The 12,348-nt window shown below is 43.8% G+C and overlaps 1 protein-coding gene across 2 annotated transcripts in view; it reads left to right on the forward strand.

Moving 5' to 3' along the window:
- KIAA0825 (KIAA0825 ortholog) overlaps positions 1-12,348 on the forward strand; it is a 284,329-nt gene that overhangs the window by 32,261 nt on the left and 239,720 nt on the right. For both annotated transcript variants that reach the window (XM_020793239.3, XM_020793243.3), the window contains exon 3: positions 896-1,064. In XM_020793239.3, coding sequence (XP_020648898.3) covers positions 896-1,064 — 169 coding nt within the window. The remainder of the gene's footprint in view (positions 1-895; positions 1,065-12,348) is intronic.

Below are 12,348 nucleotides of genomic sequence, written 5' to 3' on the forward strand. Positions count from 1 at the left end.
GGTGTTTTTGAACTGCAACTCCCAGAAACCCCAGCCAGCACAACTGGTGGTGAAGGCTTCTGGGAGTTGCCGTCCAAAAATACCTGAGTAACCCAAGGTTAAGAACCACTGTTTTAAAGTATAAACTTGATAATGTTTTCTCAGAACCTCACCTGAATTCTTGTAACCTGTACATGCCTGTACTGTTGAAAGAAAAATGCTTCTGAAAGAATGTTTCGAAAATCTGTATCCAAAATGATTTAACCTTGCTATCAGTGATGACTTGTTCTGTCAGCTTACAGATCCTGACTAAAAGAGGAAATACTCAGAGGAGGATATTGCATCACTGGATCTTTTGTGTCCTCATGTAAACTCTGAATTCTTGGCACCAGAACATGTCAGGGCCCAGGAGATGATTATGTATCCTTGTGGAGATTTTGGCATGCCACCAGTAGTAGACCACAATATTTACAGCTGCTGAGCACTAGGAGCAAACTTTGTGCCCTTGCCCTGTGATTCCATTCAGCTCCCTACATTCTGCAAGACTCGTGGGCACAAGGACCATTAATGATATTGACAGCAACCATTAGAAGGCAAAGTATTTCTGAAATAAGTGAAACTAGCTGTAGGGAAGTACAGTAGCTATGTCAAACCTATTTGAATAACAGAACTGGTGTCTATAAATGTTCTGTCTTGGAACTGCTTGGAATCCTAGAAATATCTGACAATAGTCAGATATACCCAGTTGTTTTAAGCCCCACTGCCTTAAGACATCTCTGTAGTCATACCATCAGTGAAGCATTAATGTTGTATGATAAATTAATGGAGTAGCATTATAGATAATGTTGAATACCTTGTTGTAAAGAGAGTAGTATTTTTTTAATAGTGAAAATGTTTGGTTTTATTTTTGCTGTAGCATGGAACAATGTCTTAAGGAGCTGCAACAGGAAATAAATGAAACGTGTTCTGATGAATTGCTGCAGGATACAACTGACTGCCTTCATTGGTTGAATAACTGTAGCTTCAGCTCAATAAAGCCCTTTTCAACACCTCATGGAGAATTGATCAGGTTTCTTCAAGCACTGGTAAAAATTTTACCTGTTTTTATCAATATTTGAAAATTAGTTTCATGCATCTTTATACTCGAAAACTCAAATACTTTATTGCTTTTTAGCTGATCAAGCTGTATGCAAGAGCATAGATTAAACCAATCTTAATGGTATTTGGCATCTCATATAAGTACATATAAACAAGTGTGGAAAGCATAAAATAATAAAATAATCATAATAAAATAATAAAATATGCATTCTCAAAAAAGAATCAAGATGTAAGATTAACTTGAGGAACTTGTGAAGCAGGCAGTAGGTTCCATCTTTCCATGGCTCATTTAACAAATTTAGCGGTCCTATAGGATATATAGTAGTTTGTGGAAGCTAGCAAGAATAGAATAGCCTCCCAGTGCTCCACTGCCTCTGCCGCAGCCAGGGGTGAGCAGCCAGGTGCCCCACCGGCTCTAGCCTCCCGGCACTCTGCTGCATCTGCATGGACGGGGGCAAGCGGCCAGGTGCCTAGCTGGCACTAGCCTCCCGGCGCTCCGCTGCCTCTGCTGCAGCCAGGGGCTAGTGGCCAGGCACCCGGCCGGCTCTAGCCTCCCGGTGCTGGGTGAGCGCTGCCTTCAACCATGGTCGCGGGGAACCCCAGGGAGGACTCCAATGGCAGTGGGGAAGCTCCCAAGGCTTTGCCGCCATCAGAGACCTCCTGGGGGTCCCCTGCCCCTGCGATCTGCACCTTCAGGCTTTTCCCCCAGGAAAGCCTGAAGGTGCAGATTGCGGTGGCGGGGGACCCCTGGGAGGTCTCCAGTCGTGGCAGAGAACCCCTGGGAACTTCCCTGCCACCATCGGAGACCTAGCTGGGGATCCCCGCAGCCGTGATCGGTGCCTTCAGAGGTTTCAAAGGGCTTTCCCCTGACATTGGAGGAAGCTGTTTGAGAGCTCCGAAGGCAAAAAGGCAGGGAGAAAGGGCAGGAAATTTGAGAGCTCCGAAGGCGCAGATCGTGGCAGCAGGGACCCCCCAGAGAGGTCTCCCATGGTGCCAGAGAAGCCCTGGGAGACCTCCTTGGGGGTCCCTGCCACTGCGATCTGCGCCTTCGCTTCCTCTGATGTCGGACAGAAAGCCCGTTGAGAGCTCTGAAGGTAAAAAGGCAGGGAGAAAGGGCAGGAAATTTGAATTTCCTTTTTGCCATCGGAGCTCTCAAAGGGCTTCCTCCGATGTTGGGGGGGAAAGCCGTTTGGAAATTCATATTTACCGCCCCTTCTCCCTGCCTTTTTGCCTTAGGAGCTCTCAAAGGGCTTTCCGCCTGACATCAGAGGAAGCCCTTTGAGAGCTCTCAAGGCGCCGATCACTCCATTGGCATCGACTTGCGAATGGAGCCTCGTTCATAGGTCGAGGCTCCATTCGCAAGTTGATGCCAATTTTTTCCAACGGAGTGGTTCGTAAGTTGAAATGTTCGTAACTTGGGCCGTTCGTAAGTCGAGGGTTGACTGTATTTTTCTTTTGAGTTCTGAGGAGGCAGGGCCAGATGGATGGAGGTTGCAAATTGGGAGCTCTCTCCCAATTGTAACCACTGATGGAGGTTCTGTAGGCTTGAGATAGCCTAATTAGTTTTCCAGGAGAGGAAAATATATTCCAAAGAAGAGAAGCTGGACGCTGCCTCCCTATCCCAGAACATCAGCATTCTCTTTGGCAGGACTCCATACAGGTCTGTAAAACTGATGTGGTCTAGAAGGCTGGAGGAGAATGGATACACAGTTATATCCCAGATATATAGACACCAGTGTAAGCAAATCTATTTTACTAATGTACAGTGGTGCCTCGCATAGCGAGGTTAATCCGTTCCGGATTAACCTTTGCTATGCGAAAACATCGCTAAACGGGAATTAAAAAGCCATAGAAACGCATTGAACTTTGTTCAATGCGTTCCTATGGCTTTAAAACTCACCGTTAAGCGATGTTTTTCCATAGCGCCGCCATTTTCGCGCCCTCGGTAAGCGAGGGCAGGGCGCGAAAATGCGGCGCGGACCTTCAGGCGGCCATTTTGGAACCGCCGATCAGCTGTTCTCCCCGCTTCGCTCTGCGAAAATCGCTAAGCGAATTGCTTAGCGATCATCGCAAAGCGAAAAAACGCTATAGGGGCCATCGCTGAGCGAACGCTCCAGCGATGGCCCGGACCCCCTCGCTATGCAAATTCATTGCATAGCGAAGCACTCGCTAAGCGAGGCACCACTGTATTTGAGCTGAACACCTGAAAAGCTACTGTGATATATGAAGATAGGTGGGAGTAGTAGGCTGTAAGACTGAACATTGAAAACATTCAGAAGCGGACAGCTGAAGTGGATGGCAGGGAACACAGAAGCTTGTTAAAACAGATTTTAGTCTGATGGACTGCTAAACTATCTCTCTGTAAAATTCCCCCTTAGAGTCCTGCTGGTTACTACTGAATAGTATTGAACTGTTCCACAATATTAATCATTTGGAATGTGCCTACACTCACTTGAAATACTATCTGTGCTGGAAGAAATCAACAAGTCTGGTACAGAGAAGAAAGCAGAAAATGGAGGCTGCTTATAATTAAAGCAACACCCTAGTGGATTATAAAAGCGAATAGATAGGAGTCTAATTTTCTTTCTTCTTGATTTTATTTCTTTTGTTGAGAGTGGTTGGGGGAGGAGTTGAAAAATAGCTCTTTGCATTTATTATCTTAATTTCCCTGTTTTTGAAATATATTTTTGGTGGTGACATTGGAAGAGTTTTTTCTCTTTTTTTCCCCTTAGGAGCTTCTATTCCACAATATCTGATCTTCTCTCCTTCTACTCGAAGTCTGGAAAGTTGCCCAGAATGCTGAACTAGCTGGCTTTGGCCTTTTTCTTTTTTTATTTTCTCAATTCTAGACATTAATAGACTTCCTGGAGTAATATTGACTATAGCTATTATATCTAGGATATATTCTCTCTGTGTTGAAGTGATCAAGGAAAGTTTCCCCTCTTCATTAATAACATTGACTCTTTGTTTGATTTAGTGCATACTGGGTGATCCCCATCTGTTGGCTGATTGATTTGTGTTTGTGTTTGTTGGCTGTTCTTATATCTCTCCGTATGTATACATCCTTAATTTATTAGATTATTTAAATCTACATAAGAAGGGAGAAGGGAAAAAGCAGATACCAGTTTAGAATATTGAAGAACTGTCATATAAAGGTTCTTATAAAAATGGCTGCAAAACTTAAGGTGGAGAAAGTTAAGTCCAGAACCAGAAATTATATCAGTGAGACTGATGCAAGAAACCCAGTCCTCTTTGTTAACAAAAGAAAATTTTGAGAAGCTCATGAGCACCATGTTCAGCCAACAGACAGCCCATTTGATAGGAAATTTGAAGAAATTAAGTTGGATATTTCAGATTTGAAAACTAAAGTGTCATACCTTTCCAAACAGCAGGAGGACATACATTTACAATCGGGGTAAATGAAAGAGGAGGTAACATAGCAAAATCAAGAAATACAGAAGACAGCGAGACCAGCAAGGAAAATGAAGAAGAAAGTAATAGAACTTCAGAGGGACTTAAGAAAAGTAAAAACCCAACAAATCCAATATGAGACATCAACGATTCAGAAGACAGCTAGATCAGCAAAGAAAATGGAGAAGAAAGGAAAAGAATTTTAGAATACTTAAGAAAAGTGGAAATCCGACAAAACCAGTATGAGACATCAACAATTCAAGCCCAGATAGAGAATGCATCATATATTCTGAGAATACAGAATATACTAGTAACTCAAAATGAAGACCTTCCAGAAATCACAACTGACTTAATATCAGATTGGGTGGGTTGTGAAAAGGAGGAAATTAAGGGGAACATAGATGGCCCAGAAGAATTTCCTCATTATCTACCAAAAAAAATCCCTCACAAGATAAGCAAAGAGAAGGAAGGAATTGGAAGACATTGAAATATATCCTCTGGGAAATAAAGTGCCGTGGTATATAAGAAATGAAGAATATATGAAAATAGATAAAGACTACCAGCTATATAATCAGTAATCAGAACAATAATATAATGGTCCAAATTTGATTTTCCCTTTTGCTCACTGTTTATATTTCTTTTTGATATGTAGAAATAGTACTAGATAGAATGTATGGAATTGCTATGGAAAAGATCTACGATTCAAACCCAGATAGAGAATGCATTATATATTCTGAGAATACAGAATATACTAGAAACTCAAAATGAAGACCTCCTAGAAGTTACAACTGACTTATTATCAGATTGGGCGGAATGTGAGAAGGAGGAAATTAAGGGGAACATAGAGAGGGCCAGAATAATTTCCTTATTATTAACCACCCCCAAAAATTATCCCCCACAAGATAAGCAAAAAGAAGGAAGGAATCAGAAGACACTGAACTATATCCCCTGGGAAATAAAAAAGTGCCATGGTACATAAGAAATGAAAGAAAAATATATGAAAATGGATAAAGACAATCAACTATATAATCAATAATCAGAACAGTAATATAACGGTACAAATTTGATTTTCCTTTTTGTTCACTCTTTATATTTCTCTCTGATATGTAGAAATATTACTAGATAGAATGTATAGAATTACTATGGAAAATATTGATCTGTAACGTATCCGTTCAAATCCATCCCTCCAAGGATATCCCCATCCCAGTTGTCCCCTACCTTACCCTACCCTTATAAGAAAAATAAAAATATTTTTTAAAAAGAATATTTTTCTTTTGTTGATCATTCAGTGGAAAGAGAAGGTGATGAAGTTTGAATTACTCTACTCCACTCTCTTCGTGAACACAATCTGTATTAAGATAAATGCATATTTAGTAGAACTGATATCATAGGCAGTGATCATAATTCCAGTGTTCTTCATTGTGGCTCTGTGAATGCACACAAGTGGGTTAAAACAGTGCCTGCGCTGGTCCTCTCGGAATCTTCCAGAGCTTAAGAGAAAAGTAACAAAGTTCAGATTGCCCCTATAGCGCATGCTCCGCCCACCTCATCTCCCAGTTCCAATTTTTCCACCTTGGAGTTGGGACCTCTCGTTTAGAGCTACTGCCTTTCTACCTTTTAATGGATTTTTTCGGCTTGACGCATTTTTTCCTGAGAATTTCGATTGTTCTGTTGCCCCTGACTTTGGACTGTTTGACTACTCTACTGGATTGCAAGTACTTGTTGATTTGGACTGTTGATTGGGATTTCCCGCGCTTTGATCCGCCGCCTCCATGGCACGCGCCAGCCACACTTCCCCTACTTACTTAATTATAGACTTCCCCTTCACTTTATGTCACGCTCAGGGCCATTCAGCTGGTGTTCCTCCTGTTCTCGTAAATTGCCTTTTCAAGATGGATACGATTTATGTCTTTTTTGCCTTGGGGAAAGTCATCAGCTTTGTAAGCACTGTAAAAGCTTTACAAAGGCAGCTCTCAGGGCTTGTCAGCAAAGGCTAAAGTTTATTCTGTGGGACAAAATCCTCTCAGCCTTCTGAGATGGAGTCTGCCCCAACCCCATCAGTTAGGTCTGAGGTGCGTGTTGCTTCTCCACCACTCCTTCGACCTCTGAAGCTACTACTAAAACAATTGAGCAACCTAAGAAGAAACCTGGTCCTAAATAGCCACGGACCTCCACTTCTTCCAGTTCTACCAGCGACCTGAAACAAAAGAAAGCATCAAATAAATCTAAAGAGAAACCAAAAGAACAGCCTTTGCAGATATCCCCGGTTTCGGCATCGGTTCCTTCTCCTATTACAGAGGACTCTTCTCGGGACCAAGAATCCCTCTCAGAGGCAGCAGCTTCATTACCACCTCATCAACAAGATGCTTTGCTGATCGACGTGGGTCAGTCACTTACTGCGAGCCAGCTAGTCCATTCTGTTACTAGCTCGGCGGTTGCCCCTCTTAGCCCTATATCCACCGGGCGGGCGTCATCGACCCCTTTGTCAGAGTCGATTTCCTTGCAAACTGACTCTCCACCTAGAAGGAGATTGGCCAAGAAAAAGCACCTAACTTCTGATCGACGCTGAGACTCTCGACAGAAGTTGGTGGTCTTACCAAAGGAGGCTCGATGCTGTCATAGGCATTCTGAGGATGACTCCGATTACGAGGTTGAGAAAAAGAAGCGCCGTTGACGTCATCAGGATTACTCTGATTCTGATTCAGAGCATGAGGCATCCTGCAAGTGATCTAAGCGTCCATGTTGATGAGACAGGTCAGAATCTACCTCCTCTTCAATGTCGAGCGACTACAAGATCTACCCGTGTCACTTGTGCGAGTCAGAAGGTGAGGCTGAGGAGCCTAATGCCGAGAGAGGCCCGGAAGGAAAAGACCAGAAATTGGGCCTTCTCGGCGGTGGCTCCTCGCCTCTGGAATAACTTACCTCCTGAGATTCGCGCGGCTCCCTCGCTGGGCATGTTTAAGAAACAACTAAAAACGCTGATGTATAAGCAGGCCTTCCCAACAGAAAACTCCTGACAATTTTCTCTATATATCTTTTTTGATTTCTATCTCTGTTAAGCTGTAACGTTTTTAAAATTATATTGTTGCTTTTTTGTTGTAAGCCGCCTAGAGTGGTCTAGTATGACCAGATAGGCGGGATAGAAATAAAATAAAATAAAATAAAATAAATAAATAAATAAATAAATAAATAAATAAATACAAGAGGAAAAAGAAGAGGGCCCATTACACATACTCTTCTTCATCTTCTCCTTCCTGTCCCCCCACTCGGAAACATAGACACCGTAAACACTTCAACGTCGAAGCTTCTAAATCTGCCAAATGCTCTCATAAGACAACTGTTCCCGGCCATCAAGAGAAGGAACAGTCAACACCGAACGGATCACTACTTAACTGGTCAACAGCCTTATCTCACAGAAACGGCTAGGCACAGTGCAAAGCAGTCATCCTGCCCAGCAATTTCTGAACAAGACCAGCCACCTTTTTCAGGCATCTCTGAACAAGAGGATAATGCCCTGTCTCAAGCTTCTCAAGAAATTCTAGGGGGAGCTGATCCATTGGAATCAGATGCAAGTGATAACCATCCTTCCTCCCCCTCTGAGGATTTTCCCTTGTACGTCCAAATAGTGTCTCGCATGGCGAAAACTTTAAAAATGGATGCAGAACAGACACCTGCTCCTACTGAAGATTTAATTTTTGGGGACATCAACCAAGAAGATTCCCCTCCCCTAAGCTTAGCCTGCATTCCAGCTCTTATGGACTTAATTAAAGAGCATTGGGTTCAGCCAGCAAACTCATTGCCTGTATCTCACCGGACAGTCCATGGATCAGACACCACTTTCCTCCTTAAGCATCCTATCCGTAACTTGTTGGTGGTAGAATCGAGCTCTTCAAAGTCTCCTGGCAAGGGACATGTCACCCCTACTAACAGGGAGGGCAGAAACTTAGCGTTTCTGGGGAGAAAAATGTACTCTCTCACTACCTTTGTCCTACGTGTAGTCAACTACCTTGTGGCTATGGGAGCATACCAAAGGCAACTATGGGCTCGAGTCTTGCCTGCTCTAGAAGTTGCTCCAGAAGAAATCAGGCAGTTGTGCCTCAACGCTCACGCAGAAGCCATGACTATCTAAGCATCAGAGGCTTGCTTCCCGCTGCGTAGCAGATGCTGCAGCTAAAACCCTGATTTCCACCATCACATTGCGTAGGCATGCCTGGCTTCAGTCTTCTAACATAATGGAGGACATTAAGACAAGGGTTGAGAATTTATCCTTTGATGCATCAGGCCTATTTAATGAAAAAACAGATGACAACTTAGAAAACCTGCACAAAAGCAAGAAGACAGCTAAGTCTTACACCATACAGCAATAGCCCAGATACTCCAAATTCCAGTGGCGTACTAAATATCCCCAACAAACCTACCAACAGTCAACGTCTCAGCCTTTCCATCTTTTAAGAACCAGAGTCAGACCAGGTCATCTACCTCCGGCTTCAGACAGGCTAGTCAACGTAGACAATCCTATAAACCAACAGGGAAAAAGTCAAAGCAGTACCTTTTACTTACCTGACATCCCATTGCAAGTAAATCATGCAACTCCTCTTTCACCCTTCCTACAATACTGGTCAGCTATCACAAAAGACTCTTGGGTCTTAAGCATTTTACAGTCTGGTTACCGTCTGGAATTTACAGAATTACCTCCTCTAGAACAGGTCAAGCTTACTTCCTTCGATCCTGTTCTAGAAGAAGAGATTCTCACCCTGCTCCAAAAACAAGCCACTCAAAGAGTACCCATTCGAGACTTGGCAAAAGGGTTTTACTCCCGGTACTTTGCAGTACCCAAAAAGGACAGGGGCTTAAGACCCATCCTGGACCTGAGGGATTTAAACACCTACCTTCGTCCATGTCACTTCCAGATGGTTACTCTGGAATCCATCATCCACCTGTTAAAGGAAAGAGACTGGTTTGTTGTGGTAGATCTGAAGGATGCATATTTTCACATCACCATTCACCCAGACCACAGGAAATACCTCAGACTAATTTTTCAAAACATCATTTATCAATGTGTTGCTCTACCTTTTGGACTTTCAACAGCACCACGCACATTCACCAAGTGCATGGCACCTGTGGCAGCTCATCTACGTCTACACGGAATACAGATGTATCCCTACATAGACGATTGGCTGATTGTCTCCCCCACGAGAAAGAGAGCACTCAGATACACCAGTTTCGTCCTCACCACTCTCGAGTCCCTGGGCCTAACAGTCAATTACAAAAAGGCCCATCTAATCCCGTCTCAGGTGGTAGACTACATAGGGGTTAGACTCAATTCAGTCAAGGCTCGCATGTTCCTTCCACCAGAACGCATCAGAAACATTGTCACAGCAGTTTGCAGGTTTCAACCTCATGCAAGAGTCACAGCACATCACACACAACATCTATTGGGACTGATGGCCTCAACAACTTCCACAGTTTCACATGCTCGTCTAAAGATGCATGCTCTTCAGTCATGGCTCCTCACCCTCTTCGACCCCCTACAGGACAGCCCTTGCAAGCTTTTACGTGTCACACCAGAGCTGGCTCAACAATTAAAATGGTGGACATTTCTGCCTCATCTGTCACTCGGCAGACCCTTTTGACCCCTGCGACTAACATGTCAGGTGACAACAGATGCGAGCCCCACAGGTTGGGGTGCACATTGTGGGGAACATCATGTCCATGCTCTATGGTCAAGTCAGGAGTCGGCATTCCACATCAATCATCTAGAGCTTCTGGCTGTGATAAAGGCTTTCAGGACGTTCCTCCCTCTAATACAAGGTCATGGTGTACAGCTCGTCACAGACAATACCACAACCACGTATTACATCAACAAGCAAGGGGGGACAAAGTCTATGTCACTACTTTTCCTAGCAGTTCATCTATGGGAGTGGTGTTGCCAGCATCAGATTTTTCCTGTAGCCATTCATGTGGCCACAACAGAGAACAAACTGACAGACAAATTGAGCCGTCTCCCGGGTCAAGCCCACGAATAGCTGGACAACAAGATATTCCTCACATTATGTCGCAGATGGGGGAGGCTGACTATGGACATGTTTGCATCCATCACAAATAAAAAGTGCATCAAGTATGCCTCTCGAGCGGGTTGGGGCAAGGACTCTTTAGGGGATGCATTCATGATTTGATGGGAGACGGATCTACTTTACCTGTTTCCGCCTATTCCTCTCATCCAAAGGGCATTGATCAGGGCAGACCAAATGAAGACAGAGGCAATTTTCATTGCTCCATGTTGGCCTCACCAACCATGGTTCTCCACTCTGATGAAGATGACGGTGGACAGGATCGACCTCCCGCTTCTTCCACATCTGCTCACCCAGGATGCTGGAAAGATCCTCCACCCAGATCTCGATTCACTCCACCTGACAGCTTGGAGGATATCCCATCGGTCATGGAAGTGATTGAGAAGGCCAGAAAACCTACTACCCTTCTTTACAAGTATAAATGGAGAATTTTTCCAAAATTTACTGATACTCACCATCTACAATCTAATCCTGTATCATTGGCTATTCTTCTTCGATATTTGAGACACTTACTTGATTTCGGTTTGTCCATTTCTACATTGAAGGTGTACATCTCTGCTATTGTTTCCTTTCAGCCTTGAGACTCCGAGTCATCCAGACTGTTCTTTCTCAAAGGTTTATCTAATATGAGACCGCCTGTAAAACATCCTCTGCCACAATGGTCTCTCCAGGTGGTTCTTCACTCACTTACTCGGCAACCATTTGAACCTATGGCATCCTGTGACATCCGTCTCTTGTCATTCAAGACTCTATTTTTGGTTGCCATCACTTCGGCACGCAGAGCAAATGAATTAGCTGCGCTTCACTCTGATCCTCCTTACCTACAGTTTTTTAAGGACAAGGTTATGTTGTACCCTGATGTTTCGTTTCTACCCAAATTTGTATCGGATTTCTATCTGATGTTGCCTACATTGTTCCCGAATCCTACTTCTGATGTTGAGTGCATGCTCCACTCCCTAGATGTGCGAAGAGCGCTATCATATTATGTGGTTCGTACCAAAGAATTTCGTTCAACTGATAGACTGTTCCTCTGCTTTTATGGACAGCACAAAGGTTCTTCTGCCTCTTCTTCCACATTATCTAGATGGTTGGTCTCTACTATAGCTCTTGCCTATGAACTCCAGAACAAACCTCTCCCTGAAGGTCTCAAGGCTCATTCCGCTAGAGCTGTTGCTACATCTACAGCCCTGCTGCAAGAAGTTGACATCCCTGACATCTGCAGAGCAGCAGCCTGGTCCAATGTGTCTACATTCATTACACACTATAGACTGGACCTCCGGGCCAAGAAAGAGACCAACTTTGGGAGAGCAATGTTGACATCCATCCTTCAGTGACAGCCCTCCTTCCAGTAAGTGAGCTTGCTAGTCACCCACTTGTGTGCATTCACAGAGGCTATGATGAATAAAGACAGATTACTTACCTGTAACTATGGTTCTTCAGGTGGACCTCTGTGAATTCACACATCCCGCCCAACCTCCCCACTACCCATCACTGATTAGTTTATATAAGCTCAGGCTATGGTGGCAGAAAATGGAACTGGGAGATGAGGCAGGTGTAGCATGCGCTATAGGGGTAATTTGAACTTTGTTACTTTTCTCTTAAGCTCTGGAAGATTCCGAGAGGACCAGCGCAGGCACTGTTTTAACCCACTTGTGTGAATTCACAGAGGTCCACTTAAAGAACCATGGTTTACAGGTAAGTAACCTGTCTTTCTTATGAGCTGTTGCACTGCAAAAACAGGTATTGTGTGATTCATTTTCTCCCCATGTATTGTTTGCAGATACTTAAA

Source organism: Pogona vitticeps, chromosome 2 (genome assembly GCF_051106095.1).
Source record: "Pogona vitticeps strain Pit_001003342236 chromosome 2, PviZW2.1, whole genome shotgun sequence".
Classification (NCBI taxonomy): Eukaryota; Metazoa; Chordata; class Lepidosauria; order Squamata; family Agamidae; genus Pogona; species Pogona vitticeps.